Source organism: Telopea speciosissima, chromosome 3, assembly GCF_018873765.1.
Source record: "Telopea speciosissima isolate NSW1024214 ecotype Mountain lineage chromosome 3, Tspe_v1, whole genome shotgun sequence".
Classification (NCBI taxonomy): Eukaryota; Viridiplantae; Streptophyta; class Magnoliopsida; order Proteales; family Proteaceae; genus Telopea; species Telopea speciosissima.
The window spans coordinates 30,819,804-30,838,620 of NC_057918.1; the positions used below are offsets into that span (position 1 = coordinate 30,819,804).

At 39.4% G+C, this 18,817-nt stretch overlaps 1 protein-coding gene across 3 annotated transcripts in view; it reads right to left on the reverse strand.

Moving 5' to 3' along the window:
- Positions 1-18,817, reverse strand: part of LOC122654484 — a 56,421-nt gene that overhangs the window by 25,126 nt on the left and 12,478 nt on the right. For all 3 annotated transcript variants that reach the window (XM_043848593.1, XM_043848592.1, XM_043848591.1), the window contains exons 2-6: positions 16,615-16,742; positions 16,263-16,395; positions 14,033-14,189; positions 13,859-13,937; positions 5,214-5,254 (exon numbers count right to left, since the gene is read on the reverse strand). In XM_043848593.1, coding sequence (XP_043704528.1) covers positions 5,214-5,254; positions 13,859-13,937; positions 14,033-14,189; positions 16,263-16,395; positions 16,615-16,742 — 538 coding nt within the window. The remainder of the gene's footprint in view (positions 1-5,213; positions 5,255-13,858; positions 13,938-14,032; positions 14,190-16,262; positions 16,396-16,614; positions 16,743-18,817) is intronic.

Genomic DNA, 18,817 nt, shown 5'->3' on the forward strand with positions numbered 1-18,817 from the left:
ATCACTTGGTTCCAGCAGCAAGATAATAAAGATCACCCAAAATAATTGGCTACCAAAAGGATCCTTCACACACAAGACAGTTCAGTGCCTGAAACACACTTCTAAGATGATATTCGGTCACCGAGAAACTGAACAATATAACAGGTTGTGCTATCGGCAGAACAGGGAATGAATAAACCCCAGAAATAGCAACTGATTCAAATTTAGCAAGTAGGAATCTCAGATGGAACTGATCCCCCAGTCGAGGGTAGAGATCTTATGACTGATTAACACTTCAAAAGCTCAGCAAATTCTGATGGCTGGATTAAAAGTTACAAGGGAGTCTCAGAATTAGAAACTAGAAATCCAAAATAGCAACTTACAGCGCACAGCCATATCCAGCCATTGGATCAGGCTGCAATCACCATCGAAGGAGGGTAGGCTGGGTATATTGCTATCAAAATATGGGCTGTAACTGAGGGTCGGATCTGGAGTTTCATAAGCTTGAAGTCAGCAACAATAATCTCCCGGACAGCTAAGCTAAGCCGCAAGGTTGCAGTTTGCACTTTCAAGGACCACCTTCTGGGACACTCGATGGGGTAGTCTTCAAGGGATCTCTCAGCAATAATAGTGATGGAAAGCAGTGCCTCGATTATTCAAAGGTTGGGCTTATTGCAGGGTAATGAAAATAGAAACAAGGAATTAGTGGAAAAGAGAAAAGGAAGATTGGGGGGGAGGAACATGACCAAGGCCTCTCACCTATGGCCTTGATCCATCTCTCATATACCTCAAGGACTCTCTCCTTTGCTGTATCTCACAGCTCTCATGGTTTACAAACCAAACCTTTTTTTTCTAATCCATCAAATCGAAGGCAATAGGAGCCCATTCTCTTTATTTATAATGATTAACATAGTCATTACAAAATTAGCAACTCCCAGTAGCATAAGGAGGTGCTTAGCTGCCAATAAAACTGGGAAAGAAAAAAGCCCTAACATAAAAATAGAAACTTGCTGGAAAAATAAAAACTCTAGCTATTGACTCAATAACAATGCAAGAAAATAAAAACTACTGAAATAAAACTAATAGATAATATCCTAACGAATATTGGCAGCATCTCATCCAAGCCAGTTGTTGATATTGGGCCCCCCAACACTGTTCAAATGAACAGTAGCTGAGTGAACAGAGTTTGACCCTTTTGTTCTTCGTTCTTCGATCTACAGCATGGCTGCACATGGCTGTCACTAGCCTCCCTGCCTGTTTCAAAACCAAAATCAAGCATAACCCAGTCACCATAGATTGATCAAACCATAAGCAAAGAAGCCATCACTCTACCCCTCTCTCACCATGGCTGCCACAGCCATCACGCCCTTCCCAACCTCCTTCAAAACTAAATCCATCCATATAACCATCGCTGGAGAAGCAACCCAGATAAGGGATCGTTGGCAAACTGGAACTGCAACTCAAATGATCAGAAAAGATCGAACTGAAAACAGTTCTGAAGGAGATGAAACAAAAGATTGAATCAAACAAAATCATATTGCAGTTCCAAAGTTATTTGACGATGCAAAAGACCAAAAATTGAAGGAATTGACGAAAGAGTAAGAAAAGAAAAAGAATATCTACTCTTTGATAGCTATTCAATGTGCTCTTTAAATGTCAAAGAAGATTTTCTGTGGTCTCTTAGGTTCAATTAGTTCTGTTGATCACAAACTTTATTTCTAATTCTGCTAATCTCTTCATTCTTACCATAGTCACTGTCTGATGAACATCAAAAATAGGTCTGTTATGGACTTATGGCCTTGGCATTGGGGCCTTGCAGCAGCTACCAAAGGGGTGCTTTCCAATGAGTTTCATTTTCAGCTTGCAGTCAATCGTTGTGGACTCTAACAAACTAACATTTGTTAGAGGTATTAATGGGTTGAGTACGAGGTAAAAATATCAAAGCAAAGTGATAGTTAGATTAGGAAAAACGCACATGGACAGAAAATAGAAAAGAAAACTAACATAACCCTCAATCCATCAGTACGATGGTGCTCAAGTTTGGGTCAAATGGAGCAGAAGGGGAAGGTAATCACATATCCAAAATCCAGTCTAATTTGATGGTTAAATTCTCTGAAATAACAGGCTGAAGTTTCAAACTTAGAAAAGGAAAACAACTCCAATCGAAAGACCAGAAACAGTATGTAAATTAATAGAAGATGACAACTTTAAAAGCAACAAGTTAGGATTACATTAAACACAAAATAAGTTTAAAAATCACCCAAGAAGAAACTACCGTAGAGAGAGAATAACTGCTGGAATGACTGCAGAACAGAAAAGAAAGATGAAGAAAAGGAGAAGAGAAAGATATGGCTTGGCTTCACCACCAAAGCCTGCGGTTGGGTTCCAAGTTCCAACACCCTCCCTCCAAAGCTTCACCACTTTGGCTGCAAGCCTGCAACTGAATCACTACAGTGCACACACTGACACACTAGAGTTCTTTTTCCAGAACATCAAATCTGTGGGCCAGGTGTGCCCTTTGCTCTTTATAATAAACAATGAACTGATTACAAGAATAGAAACTCTCCTTACTACTTGGCTGCCAAGCAAACACAAAAAAGAAACCCTTTTAAAAAGGATCCTTAGCTATTACAAATAAAATAGAACCTAGGATGGATACTTCTAGAGGATCCATTGCTACTACATGCAAATAGAAAGTAACAAAATTAGAAACTTCTACTTAATACCTATTTTAACCCTAGTTCAAAATCTCGGTTGGAACCACTGAGATTTCACGAAATATTTTGGTTTCAACAAAGTTTGAAACGAAACTAAGTGCAACTCAGAAAGAATGCAGGGTTTTGAGACCGAAATTTCGGTTTCAACTCGTTTTCGGTACAAAAACCAGTGTTTCAATCCAAATTCCGGTTTCGATTTGGTCTAGAGTGGTTTTGCCTGTTAGAGGGGAGGAGGAAATCAAAAATACCAGATTTTATATTTTTTGCCAAGTCACCTACATTTGGTGGAATAAAGTATTGGGTACTACTACAATGCATCTACAAGAAGGATTTCCTGCATTTGAGCAAGATTTGTGTAAGATTCAAACTTATGAGGTTGTAACATTTTGAGTAGGAGACTTTGTAGGGGTCTTTTGAGTATTCACCTTTGATGTTGTTGACTGTACCCTTTTGATGTTGTAACATTTCGACATTTAATAATATTAAATATTTTTCTCCATTTGTGAATTATAATTGCATAATTTTGGTTGTATACATTTATTTTTGTATGTTATAGTACAAAATTATGTGTAGCATAGGCTATCTTTGAGAAATATACAGGCAAGGTACACTGCCAACCTAGGGTACAAAAACAAACTAATATTTTGAGTGTGTTTTTTAACAATGCAAAGGTTCCATTGCGTTTAGGGATGCTTAATTAGGTTCTCCATAAGGTTTCGGGCAAAAATATGGTCATTTGACCAGCGAAATGTGCAAAGTTCCAACCGAAATTTGGTGGTTTTACGAAATATTTCGGTTTCAACCTTGGTTGAAACAGACTTCTTGAACCTTGATCTTACACAGGAAGTAACTCATTACATGGAATTAGAAACGATGAAAATAGAAACTAACTACTTAATTCCGTATAGGCCTTAAATCCCTGATATTAGGGCTTATAGAATGGACCCATTACAAAAGAAAACTCAAAATTACTTAGTCCATGACCATATAAGATATAACCCATTGGAGACTTAAATTTAAGCCTAACTTGTTGAACCTTGATTTCAACTTGACCCAAAAAAACTGATCCAAACCCAAATCCAAAAAAACTTCTTCCAAGCGATGTGAATTGCATCACTTTTTAAGTAAAAAAAATCTGATGTTTGATGCTATTTAATTTTAATTTATTTCATTGCTTGAGTTTTAATGTAGTCCTAGGTTTCAATAGTCAAACTAGGAACCAAACCAGGATCTTTTATCAAAAGGTGAATCAGTTTTAGGGTAAAACCAAGAGAACAATGGGAAATAAATCATATGAGGAAACCAAGAGAACAATGGGAACCCAAATATATTAGGTTAGGGATGGGAGTAATAAATCATAGATTTTGTAAGCAGAAGAATTACCGCCAATCTCAACCATAGGGTCAATTTCATCATCAGTCCACTCATCCAATGTCACAAACAAAACCTTTGAAATATGTGTTCCGATAGTTGATGAAGAGAACCTAGAGATCAGATTGCTTGACTGTAGAACAATAATGGGGATGCCAAGAGAACCAAAACAAATCACTTGGGCTTCCCACCACAAGGTGTTAATCAGATCGAACACCGATTCCTTCACACGAATCACCCAGGCTTCCCACCGCAAGATGTCGATCGGATCAAACACCAATCCCACTAGCCTTGATCAAACACAAGGCAAAAATCTTCAACGGAGAAGAAGAGCAGCAAAAAGTTTTTCATTAATATCAAAATTCGTGTTCAAAACTTGCCCCCTTACAACCTTATATAAAAAACTCAAAAATAGACTCCTACACTAAAAAGGAAAAGCCTAACCCAATCCTTAACCTATTAAGTAACCTAAACTGACTACGAAACTGAAATAGACTCAAAACAAAGTCCTAATCCAGCCCAACTAAACACTTAAAAGAAAAACTACTAAAGTCACTTAAAGTGAACCACTGGTAGAACCGGTTCCATTTAAGAACAAAAACACCAAAATAAAACTAAGTATGGAACTAAAACATCTAATCCCGTATGTAACCCTATTACCCATATTTTAGATCCATAAAAGTGACATATTACATTGAAAACCCATGGGATCAAAGGCCCAACATGTATAGAACCCAACCCTAGACTTATTTCTAATAAAACAAGGTTATTTTGGTGCTGAATCTGCATCAAGTTTACTTATTTATGGGTAAAAAAGACAAAAAGTCCTTATAAGTAGCATTGTCATAAAACAAATAATCATAGCCTCTTCATTGTAACACCTCCTATTGACATTATTTTACTTTGAAAAATATTTCATCTGGAGATGCATCATATTGGTACTTCCAGCAAGGCAGATTAAGGTGAGTTTAAGTGCAAATGCAAAAGTACTTTAAGGATTAAGATGAATAAGTTAAAAAATTTATGAGTGAAACCAACAAAAGGGAAAACAATAATCATTTTCATGTTTAAAAAATCTGAAAGGAAACAAATAAATTACTAATAGTAAAACAGATCAAGATCATGAAAGCTAAAGGGCGAAATTACCCTTGGTCGTCATTTATTTGTCGTATAAAGTCTAGTAAAACCTGCATGATATAAAAGAACCAGGAGAAAGTAAAACGGGAATGACAAAGCAAGAGCAAAACAATTGATAAAAACTACATAAAAGCCTAATAAAACAAATTATAAAAGCAAATATGTTCACATCTTTTTCAGACCAGTACAAGATAGCAGATGAAAATATACATAGAGAAAACAGAATCCTAGATGCTTAACCAAGTTAAAGTATCTTTATTCATTGTCCATAATAAGAGACAACAAAATGCATATGCCTTCTGAAGAGTCTTCAAGCCCTTGAGGGTCCACCCCATGAGGCAATCAATAGTAGAGAAGAGAATGTGATTGAAACTTGAAAAACGATGAGAAGCACAAGTGATGTATGTGAAGCATGGAAACAAATCCTATTTTATCTCTTTTACTCAGGTGTGGGATATGCTAAGGGAGCTACTTTTCTTACAAATTATCAGTAATATTTAATTAGGAATCATTAGTTGGGAATCAGGTCAAGTCAAAGGCCCAGCAATCAGTGTTACATAAGTGATGCTGTTATTTTATGTGGAAAATTGAAGTTGATAGGAGCATTTTAGTCCTCTCATAATGTGATGATAATTAGTGGCTGTCTGACGGGTTTAAATAAGTCTTTATTGTGCTTATAGATGGAAAAAGAAGAAAACCACTTATTTGAGTTGTTTGGCAAACTCATATATTTTTTTTAATAAACCAAGTTTCTGCTTCTTCTTTTTTAGCAAGCCATGGGAAGTTGAAAGTTTTTTAACAGAGAGGGAAAAGAGCATGAGCTTTAATGGAACCCCAAAAAAAACACTCATTTTGGCAAGTTCCCAAACATATTTCATTGTAAATAAGTGGTTAAAAAAACCCTTATTCAATACAACAACAACAACTACTCAGCCTTATCCCAACTAAATGGGGTCAGCTACATGGATCCTAGCTAAGACAAGATAAAAAGATAAAGGAAAAGAAATGGAACGCAACAACAAATCAGTCTTATACACAGTAACTGGGGCCAGCAACGCGGATCCTTTCCCTCCAAACAGCTCTATTCCACGTCATACTTGGAGCAAGACCTAAATTAAGCATATCTTTCCTCACCACTTCTCCTAGGATCATTTTAAGTCTGCCCCTAGCTCTTTTAGAACCTTCAATCAGAATTGAGTCACTCTTCCGAACCGGAGCATCCGAAGGCATCCGTTGAACATGGCCATGCCACCTCAGCTGACTTTCTCATACCTTATCTTGAATCAGGGCTACTCCCAGACCAGCTCTATGCCTCTAACAATATCATTCTTTTTTTTATCCTTCCTTGTTATACCACTCATCCATCTCAACATCCTCATCTCTGCTACACTTAGTTTATCTATATGACACTTCTTGACAGCCCAACACTCCGCGCCATACATCATAGCCGGTCTTATGACTGTCCTGTAAAATTTTCGTTTAAGCTTTAAGCGGATCCATCGATCATACAACACTCCGGATGCACCTTTCCACTTCATCCAACCTACTCTAATCCTTTGAGAGACATCGTCTTCTGTATCACCTTCTTTACTAATGACTGATCCTAGATACCTGAAATGGTAACTTTGTGGGATCTCCATCTCATCAATTTTTACCCCCTCATAATCCGTACCGGAGTTGCTAAAGTTGCCAACCATATACTTCGTCTTCCTTCTACTTATCTTAAAACCTTTTGATCCCAAGGTTGATCTTCATAGCTCCAGTTTGGTATTAATTCCAGCCTTTGTCTCATCCACCAAAACAATTTCATCACCAAAACATCCACCAAGGAACCTCACCTTGGAGGCCTCTGGTTAACTCATCCATGATAAGCGCATACAGATAAGGGCTCAAGGCTGAGCCTTGGTGTAACCCAACTGTAATTGGGAATTCACTATCTTGACCCCTTACAGTTCTAACACTAGTCACACCATCATGCATGTCTTTAATTAAGTCCACATACTTGAAACATTTCTCATCTTTAGCACATGCCAGGTTAAATCCCTAGGAACTCTATCATAAGCTTTCTCTAGGCCAATAAAGACCATGTGAAGATCCTTTTTGCTCTCTCAATAAGCGCTTTTTCTTAAAATAAGTCTAGCCACCCCTTAACATGCGAAATATGCTAGGCAAACTTCACATTCTTCTTCATACTTCATCTCTTGTGATTCCTTCCTCTTCCTCTTCTCTATTTCTCTAACCATTCTTATACTCAAACAGTGTAATCGGTTTTTCTTCTCCCTGGTTCATAGATTTTATATTTCTAAAGGTAGGCCTTCTGAGATAACTAAAATCAAATTGTATGTTCTTCTGATTTAAAGATGAAAGCAAGGCTGGGCAAGCCCAAGACCAATCAGCCCAGCCTTCTGAAGCCTCAAGATTTCAAAGTTGTATGCAATTTTTTTTCTCAAATAATCCCTCAAATTATAAATAAGAAAAGATAAGAGACAAGAAGATTCTTTCCACCAAGGAAAAGCACAAACGACTACAAACTTATTATAACTGGTCATTACTCCTATTTGTAACATAAATTGATGGCTAAAGGAGGTTGTAGATACTTTACCATCTTTGAAAATGATCTCTCATTTTGAATATATCTATTTGATCTGCACAAATCTGAGATTGTGCGAAATTCCAAGAGTATTAGTTGAATTGAAAAATCCCACTAGTCTAGCAGGTATATGAAGAATACTTCGTCTAGCTTACCTATTTGCACCATGTGGAAAGGTGATGTGGCCATTTTGACAATTAAATAAAAGGACATGGTCTGGATTAGCTACATGTCAAATTTTAGAGCCTAATCCAATCAAATATCCTCCCGTGTATTGGCATGCATCCTAATTCCCGAGTATGTCCATGCACGCCTACTAGTACTCCAACCACTATTGGATCTCTCCTAATTCTTCGATGCTTTGTTTTGCCACTGGAAAACCCTGTTTGGGCTGAAACTTGACATGTGAGCAGGGGACCTTGGAGTCTACCTATCCACAAAATTTCGGCCCCATACAACATGTCATGTGGCAATATTAGTGAACAAACCAGGAATTTGTTTCTTGTCCTCCATTCTAGGAACCTCACACCCAATCAATTAAGGTGACGCAATCAGATAAAAGAAGAGTGGTCGAGCCTTGGCGCAACGGTTAAGTGGCGCTATTGCAACCTGTTGGTTGCAGGTTCAAAACTTGGAAACAACCTCTCCTGCGAAGCATGGGGTAAGGCTGCGTACATTTGCCCCTCCCACACCCTGCAGTAGTGGGAGCCTCGTGCACTGGGACGCTCTTTTTAATCAGATGAAAGAAGAGAATATACATCAGTTGATGTATACATCGATGCTACCCTTCCCTAACAATTCGAGCTTTTAGGTGAAACAGTAGCGAACATGGTATCAGAGCAGGAAGGTCAAGTGTTCAACTCCTGGGAAGTGCATCGGAAGAGTTTTCCCGACATTTCTTCTCCCTTGGTGTCACGCGAAGTAAATGCCACGTGAGCTCCACGTGCAAGGAGCATGGGATCTTGGCCTGCACATGCGGGGGAGTGTTGACGTATACATTGATGCTGCCCTTCCCTAACAGTTCGAGCTTTTAGATGGAACGGTAGCGAACAACGTCTGATCAGTTATTATTCGAAAGAGAATGGAGTTTGTACTCCAGTTTATGGCTACTAGAACTCCATATAAAAGTGGACCGGCAGAAAGAATAACACTTTTGGATATGGTAAGGTCGATAATGAATTCTACAGATCTATCTAGAAATTTTTGGGGTTATGCAACATAAACAACAACGATTATTTTCAAAGTTTCCAGAAAATCACGGTTGGGAAACCAGGTTTGGACTTGGGTAATGATTCAATTTTGTTCAAAACCTGGTAAAGAGTTGCAGAAACTCATCCAGGCTTAAATTGTGGGATGACTCGGTTTCAGCCAAGTTTTTCATGAATATTTATTCAATCCGACTTCAATAACTCACTAAGTCAGCAGTATGTTAAATTATCGAACTCCCCCCCATAAACCCTAACTTCTCCTTAAACTTACCAACTCAGCGTTCACTATTCCTGGTTTTCCAACCTAACACAAAAATATCTACTCCTGCTCTCTCAGTTATGGAGTTATAAACTTAAAATGCTCATATTTAGATAACAAAAAAAGATTAGCAAAAGCAATCATTAAGAACATAAATTTGACATGTTACTGAATATCGAAAGATAATTTGTCCTCTCTCTCTCTCTCTCTCTCTCTCTCTCTCACGACAGTGACAAGATTCTGGGAGTTCCCTGGTGCTCTCCCTTCTCTGTTAAACTGGTCCCCAGCTGAATCCTGAATCACACTCATTAAAAAATCAAGCTCTCAAAAGGCCCATCAATGTGGCTCACTAACGATGATATTCATGAGTTAACCAAAATTCCTCCTAAAACCGATGGGTGTTCTGCCTTCTACCCATGGAACTAAATCTCGGTCGGAACTAACAGAAATCTCCGAGTTGTCTCGGTTTTGGGCTGACGTCCCCGATTCAAGGGCTGGACCACCATAGGATAGACACATTAGGCCCATTTCCATCATGCAGTTGGTTCAGCCCATTATGAGCAAGGATGGGTCCCAACCTAATGTCCCAGGCAGATCTACACCACAATCTCAAACTCCCTTAATTCGTTGACCAGTCACTAAGTACGGTATGTAAAAATGAGTGCCAACCACATCGAAAAGAATCACTGAGTGGCACGTGTTATTTGGGTTGTCCAAGGGATTGTACTTGACCTGAAGACTAGGTGAGCAATCATCTTCAACCCTGATTGAGGTACAGAAAGGACTCTCTATGGACAGTCGCCCCCTCTGAAGCTTCTTGGGTTTGGCGCAGGATTTTAAAGGGTAGGTCTCTTTCTCCTCCAAGATTATCGATGGCCTATCCACCTCGCTCTGGCTCATTCCTATGGGTGTTCTCTTTCAATGGCAGATGCTCAAGCTGTTTATTCCTCTGGCATGGGCAAGGACTCCACAGTAGTTATCATTATCTCTAATGGAGATTTTCCCCCCTCCCCTCTTTTAGATATTTGAAATGCCTTGCCTCCCCTCCTCCCTGTTCAGGCTGTTTGAGGAGATAATGTTGTTTGGGTCCCTTCTTCCTTAGGTCACCTCCTCCTCTACTTGAGACTTCGTCAGATCTCAAGGACATCCATCCCATTGGCGAAAGATAATTTGGTTCAAAGGCCACATCCCCTACCATAGCTTCACTATTTGGCGAGCTCTATCCAACTGCCTCCCAACGCAGTCTTTCCTCATTCACCTCCAGATTCAGGTTCCCCCCTCATGTTTCATATGTTGGAATGGAGTTGGAGACGTCGACCACCTTTTCTTCACCTACCCTTCTCCTCTATGTGGAAGAGAGTCCTCGATAGATGATGGCCTGCCAATAGAATAATCCTTCCCATTCAGAGAGAGTGGATTTGGGTGGATAGCATTTACAGAAAAATCTCTTTGTGATTCAGCTGACAAGCTTGCTTTTGGTGCCACTATCAACCATATTTGGAAGGAACGCAATCTTCGCAGATGGACATCCAACTCCAGTTCCTATGATAAGATTCAGAATGCCATCCTCGTTAAAATTAGCTCTAAGCTCTCCCTGCTCCCCCTCCTTCATGGCATAGTTCTAAAACTCGTCTCGACTCGGCGAGATCTCGCCTAGTTTCTCGGTTTTTTGAGAACCCAAGTCGAGATGGGAGGCGATATTCAAAATTACCTCGTCTCGGGTCGATATCTCGGTTTGACCCACATTTTTGCCCATCTACCACTTTAATAACCTACCTAACTCGACAGAATTCGCCATATCTCGGCGAGTTCTGTCCAAAACCCCCAAATAAGCTCTCTTCTTCCCAAAACTACTCTTTCTTCATTTTTTGGATGGATTTTAAGACATGAACTTCGGGAGAGGTGATTCAGCTGCACATTTGAAGATTCAACTACACATCTTCAAGATTCATCACAAATTTGAAGGATTTTTCAAAAGTAAATTATTTTTTCTCAAATCTATTTTTTTCAAAAAATTTGTTTAATCCTTGGTAGATTCATGTCATTTTAAGATATGTTACACAACTTTGGACGATCTACCAACTTTGGGTCCGAAGTGAAACTCATATTTGGACTCTGTTTTTGGGAAATCTGATAGTGCCATTGTGTTTAAATGGCCTAAAATAGGTTGAATACCAAGTTTCAGACCCAAACTAGGTCTAAAACCCACCGAGTTGAGGCTTCGAGTCTGAAAAAAAAATGCACCAACTCGGCGAGATCTCGACTCTACTCGGTTTTTCCAGGGACCGAGTTCCGAGTTTTAGTACCTTGCTTCATGGAAGGGACTCCCCAAGGAACAGGTTCATTGTTGTCTCCTAGGGTTTGCCCCTCTCTCTTGCAGCCCGCTGGCCCCATCCTTTGATAGGCTAGTGCAATGTTGTTTGGTTGCTTTAGTTTTTTTCTCTCTTTTCCCCTTTGGGGACCCCCCTGTATCTTCCCTCTTTTCTCTTTGGTAATGATTATTTATTCACCCAAAAAAAAAAGGTTGCATAGGAGCAGTAACAGTCAATGCACCCTCCAAAGAAGCTGCATGACCAGAATCCCATCTGTTTTTGTTATGGATGGATCTGGGATTGCAAGAAATCCCATTTCCAAGATCAGAAGAACCCCCTGAATGGGTTTGGTCAGATATACGCAGATAAGCCCACTGAGAGAGTCCCATATAAAAATCATCCACAGCAACCAAACATGGGTCAGGTTCAACATAATCCGTCATTCCCTTTGTTGACCAGTCTAACCCAATAAAATTCTCATTCTAGCCATGCAGTCCCAGGTCTTAGCAATTCAGGATCAGATCTAATAAAGATCCCACAAACACTACCAATAGCCCCCAATAAACGACACAACCATCCACGAAAAGGAATACCAAAAATTCTGATCCACTAACAACCAGACTGTTTTCCTCCATTGTTAGAACTACAATGGAGACTAAGGATCTTACTAGAAAAGCTCAAAAGCATGATGATGAATCTGACAACTTACACATCTAAGAACTCAAATGGCATCAGATTCAGATGTCAATACAACGCCTCGCCCCCCCCCCCCCAAAAAAATATATATATATATATCTTGAGCACAGATATTCCATTTGCTAAGGCTCCAGCTTGGAAAACCCCAATGAATGCTCTCAACCTCAGGCTCACGGTCAACAAATAGCTAGATTATTCTGTTCATAATTTTCCTGCTGTGGAACTATTCTAGATGTTGAATCTCCCGACATGCTAATACTACCAAGCCTGCACTGTTTTGTTCCTAAACCCTAACCTTCAAGTTTTATCAACTCCCTCCAAGCCAACTACCTTACGTCCTTAACAACCATATATTATACTCTGATAGTTTTCCTCTATATAATAACCCTAATGGAGACAACCCAGACATTTCGACCATGGCTGCATCACTTAGAAAGTGAATCCAAATCACCTCATTACTTAAATCCCTGAATTGAAACCCAGCTCAAATTTCCTTCTTTTTTATTTGAGAACCTTTCTTGCTTATCCTCTTGTTAGATAAGCTAGGATAATTTTATTCATAAAAAATGGGAAAAAGAAGGCTACCTGGTCGTGTGGATCCTGCCCCCAGACACAGAAGCACACGCAATTACTGTCCCACCCCCGGGAAAGCAAAAATCCCATCCATCTTGATGCCCCTGCACGTGCTCTCATTGGTCCCCACGCTTGTCAGGGGCTACACGACCAGGCAGCAATCTCTTACCCCAAAAAATTATATAAATAGGAAAACTTTCTCGAGGCCTATTAACCGCAGCTATTGGATCTTTCAATCTTTCCAAAATCAACAAAAGTTTACAACTGATATCAGAGTGTCGTTAGCAAAGGATAACTAAAACAGATACAAGGTCTACTACTAGTGTTAGGCTAACATTAAGGAAGCAACACAAGTAACATATCCACATAACATAGGATCTTTTTTCCTTTCGTTTCAGAAGTACAGAAAAAAAAAATCCACCATACAGAAATTAAACCTCAGAAGATGGTCCTCCAACTCTCGATCCTTTGATAAGATTTGGAAGTTCATCTCTTTTAATGTTAGCACCAAGTTATCTTTTGTGCCTCCCCATAGTGTAGCTGACTCCCCAAGGCACAGGTTAATTGTTGTATCCTGGGGCTTGTCCCTCTCCTTACTTTAGTCCTCTGTCCCTTCCCTTTGACGGTTGGGTTTTGCTTAGTTTGAATTGGCTCTCCTGTAATTTTCTTCATTTCCCCTTTTAGAGGCTTCTTGTATCCCTTCTTTTTTTCGTAATGAATTTTTTATTCAACCCCCCACCCCAAAAAAAAAACACTCTGAAAGTTTCTGCTTATAAGTCACTGATAACACAACTAAACAAAAGTCAGTCAGAGAAAGTTGAAAGTTAGCATGAAGGAGCAGGTGCGTACATAAGAATCACAGAGTTTTGCAAAGGACAAAACGGACAAGACTATGCAAAACTGTAATGTGGCAATATTACTGAATAATGATAAGTCATCAGACAGTAAAGGAATAAGGCAAGGAACGAAAGAAATGTGAAAACAGGGAAGCCCAAAAAATTCGCCGAAGAGCATACCTGTGGTACTCCAACCAAGTACTTCACCAACGTCTTGTAAATACCAGTGGCAGAACCAAGCTGGGATAATTGTCTTCGTCTGGAAAAAGAACTACCGTTAACAATCAAAAGTTCCATTTGTAAACCCATTCACGACTGCTCCATCATTAGTAAATAGGAACTATGAAACCTCACCTTTCCATTTGTTGATTCCATAGCAGAGCATATCGATCACGTATACTTCCACCAGCATTAACCAGTGCATCAACCTCAGCTTGCTTATTCCTCTCTGAACGTTCTCTCTGCTGTCTAATTATTGTACCTCGAAAATCTTGTGGCACGTAGGTCATAACTGCAAATATATTCACATATCACCTGATCAATTGTCAAGAAACTATCTCAGCGATTGCCTCTAGCACTTTAACCGCTTTCAGAAACCCTATCATATACCAGAAGTAAGAACATAGATAACTCCTTGGAAGCCATTTAAAAGAAATCTGAGGAACAGTAGACCAGAAGAGGAAAATAATACAATCCAGTGGACATGCAACTGTAAGACACAGGAAAAGGGTAATGTCCTTGGTTGATAGAAGTGCTACGGAGTGCTATCATTGCAATGGGTACGGTCATTATGCCAAATTCTGTCCGCAACGAGGCAAGTCCAATTCAATCATTGCAGCCATTGAATCCAATTCTGAAATGCTTGTTTGTGAACCACAGTTGGATGATGAATGGCTGTTAATGCTGCCCTTGAGGGAGAGGACACTCAAGATGGTGGTACTGATGATGATCTCTATGAGATTAACATTGTCACTCGAATTCTGGCCGCAGAAGCTAAAGGTGAAGATTGGCGATGCCATTGTATCATTTATACCTTGATGACTAGTGGACCGTCAATGACAAAAGTCATTGTGGACAGCGGGAGTGTGTCAATGTGGTGTCACAAGCCTTCATCATTAAAGGAAAGCTGAAGTTGGAACCACATACTCTACCGTACAAGGTATCCAACCTTAATAATGATACTTTGGAAGTTAACCAACAGTGTTTTGTGCCTTTGAAGTTTCAAGTTATGAGGAAGATATTTGGTGCGACGTCGTACCTATGGTGTTGACCGATGTTGTACTTAGACAGCCTTGGATGTATGATAATAATGTGATGGTAGGAGGCACCAAAAATCAGTGATTCTTTGACTTTAAGGGAAAACCCTTAGTGCTGAATCCACTCAATGTACCCATGATGAAGCCAAAGCTTAGAGCTGCCCAAGCCAAACGACAACAGATTTTGAAGTTTGTAGTCAAGAAACAACCCACCAAAGAAGGTCCACAAGGCAAGACACAGCGTGACGGAGTAAGTACAAGTAAGGGGCAGCGTACAGAGCAAAACCTACTAACCTTACCTCATTAAAAGTTCTTAGCCACCAGTGAAGAAATGGGCTTGACATTTGCATCATCTACTAAGGAAGCTGTGCCTGTAATCGAAACTAATTTCCACAAACCTATAAGGGGATTACTTTCTGATTTTGTAGACTTAAGACCTGATGATTACCCGACGAGCTACCACCGATGAGGGACATAAAGCATGTTATTGAGTTAGTGTCTGGCTCAGTTCTACCAAACCTTCCCATTTACCACCTTGAGTTCTATACGGGATTCGGTGTTAGTTTCTAATTTCTAGTTGGCTCCATACATATGTCCCCACCCAGGTCCTGCAGTAGCGGGAGCCTCGTGCATTGGGTACGCCCTTTTAGTTTTCTGTAAGATTTAGGTTAGAATGGGTCCATATTGAGTAACTAATTAGGATTTTTTTGATTTGTTAAAGAACTGTTGAATCTGATTTTAGAAACTCTAGAAGCTCTAGAAAGTTTCTATTTTCAGATTCCTCGATTTTCAAGATAAGGAATTTAGGAAAGTTTCTAGTCTGTGACTTGTGTTAATAATAGAAAGTTGAGAGTTAATCTTTAAACTCTGGTTCTGTGGTGATTCAGTAGGTTCCTAATAAATAATATCAGGAAATCCTTGGTGGTGATTCCAACCCTGCAGATCAGGTAATGATTCCTGATCATATCCTCCTTTTCTTTTATTTCTTCCTTTCCCACAGTTGTATATCAGTTTCAGTTCCTCAAGTTATCTGGTTTTCTATCAATCTGGTTCTACCCTATACCTGCGAACCTGTCACAAGCTAATCTCCCACTGCCCACTGGCATACACCGGTTTGAGGTTAGCACTGCATTACGTGGATTTTAACATTTGTTCCTTCTTCCCACATAACAACAGAGGCTACAATGGAATGCATTAACTATCAATGGTTCAAAAGGAGTACCATTGACTCTGGGGTGGCACAACAATCGTTGCCTTACCACCTTTCATTACTTGAATTCTGATAAACTTGTTAAATGTGCATTGAAGTTGAGAAATAATGGACAAACCTGTGTTGAATACACTTTCCGCATTTTTGGATTGGAATGACTCCAATATCTTCAAAGAATTATGCAATTTAGTTTTTAGATCTTCAAGAACAATAGCAGTTTCCATGTCCTCAGGTGTACACTGCTGTTGAAGCTGCATTAATGATACAAAAGTATAACAAAGATACATTTCACAAACGAAAAGTAATTCACAAGATGAAGAGGCTACAAGAGTAGAATATTAAGACATCAACCATCATGGCCAATAATAAGAATTACTGCAGGAAAGCATGACTGATGATGTAATATTCCCCACTTGTAAGTTGAAATAGAAATGTAATTTACAAGAGGATATTAAGGGAGTACACTTTACCACTCTAGGCCAATGAGATTTCTCCAGTAACAAAAGTAATTCTTCAATATGTTCCCTATTCTTCCACATGTTCTGATCAATTTTGTGGGGAGGAGGACAATCAGCTTCACGTGCCAAGACACTTTCAGCTAGAAGATCAAAAAGTGTATATATTTAATTATGTATACCCTGTCAAAATTGCTAAATAAACTAAAAACATCAAGACAAAACAGTTGAAAGTTTTAAGTTAAAATGTGTGATCATGTTAGTAAATGGATGATACATGCATACACCTAGGCCACATTATTTTAACCTCTGATTCTCATAACATGAGATTCTGAGGAGAACACAGAATCCATTTTTTAAAATCCCTGAATAATTAAAGATTTTGGATTTGAATATAAGCAGGCAAATAAGTCAAAAGCCTAGAATCTACATTAAGGAAGATTCCAAAATGGGGCTCCCCCACCCTAATTTCATAATCCTTCAGAAAAATCCACCCAAGCATATCGCCTTTTATCGAAATCCATTCATGGGATAGAACCAAAAATCCAGTGAAGTTTAGTCAAACATGGCCTTCATATAGGAAAAAAAATGACCATCAATAGAGTACTATCACGCTGACAGGCTCCCAATGATATTTAAATACCTCAATAGAATTGTCAACTTGTTATCATTCAAGAATTTAATGACACATAACTCGTTAGATAGATCTTAGATGAAAAGCAACACCAGATCCAGATAATCGATTATCACTACATGGTCAAACCCAAAATAGAGATGCGATTTATATCAAATTTTCTTTTTTCTTTTTTCTTTTTTTTCTATTCCTTTTTGCAAAGAAGAAACAGATGATCCCCTCCCTAACTTCTGTCCATTGAAAAAAAATCACAGACTATATGCTCTCTTTGACCTTGCCACCATATTTAAAAAAACGAAATTGTATAAATCTGATGCAGAAGCAGACTAAGCCCTGTTTGCCTTTATTCTTCTTACAGGAGTATGTTATGAACTTCCCTGCATCAGGAATCTAAAAGATGACAAGGCTGGGACCGCACGTCAGACCAGGATCTGAATAAAGATTTGAGGAAAACTAAGAAATAAATAGATTCAAAAGTTTAATGCAGTTTTCAATAAAGAGGGATTATTCTGGTGTTACAATTTACAAAATGCTAGCTTGTATTTATGAGTGAATAGTTTACTGAATTCAGAAATTAAAAGGGGGAAGAAGAGACGGTAAAACAAGTATTAAGAGAAGAATGTAACTTCCAAAAAGTAAGTCAAATAGGATCGCGTGAGACGTGGAAGTCACTAGTTTATAAGGAACGTAATTAATCAATTATGTACTACTGCAAGGCATGTTTGAAATGACTCTAGATAAAGAACTTCTGGGATGCTCTTGGGAGCTTCAGTAGTTGAGCCGCAGTGACTGCTAGAGAATCAGCATACCCTGCTAGGTCCACTGCATTGTTTGTAATCTTGTCTCCATTGAATTCATATACCTACGAATAACCTTAATATTCTAATGCAAGCAAATGGTGGGTGCTCTATGGGAAAGACGTACCTAACTTGAAAAAAGATAGCAATCAAGGTACTTTCTCAAACTTGTTCCACCTCCGGATGCAAGCGCAATTGGAGTACAATCTCACTCATCCACTCCAAAAGGCGGAACTGATTGGGTCATAAATGACTGGAGCATTTGGTGTGTGTGCATTATAGAATGAGATTGAAGATGCAGTACATATGTCAAGCCATGGAGGGTGATAACGATCAAATCGAACTTGCCAACATTTTCCAAGTTAACTCAAATGATGAGGAAGATTCCCTATACCAGTGGCTAAAGGATCGAGGTAACCTTGTAATGGACCAGGCTAGGGGTAGGCCCAACCGTGAGATAGCTAGTCAGATGGGTGCCGACGAGTATATGTCGTCTCGCGAGGGCCATGTTCATTCACAGACACCCCGACCTTTCGACTCTCAGGCTGGCGGGGATGATGAGGACCCCAATTGGTCGCATTCCAGTGGTGATGGTGATGGCATGAGAGGTACCACTACCAGGAGCCGGAGCTGGTGCACTTCACAGACGAGACTCAGTTCACTCATGCCAAGTAGATGAGGATCACAATACATGTGCCCCCAGAAGTGCAGGCTTCTCGAGAGGCCCACGTTGCCGATTCATACCACCACTTGACGAAGAGCATGATAGCACCAAGTCCATGGACGT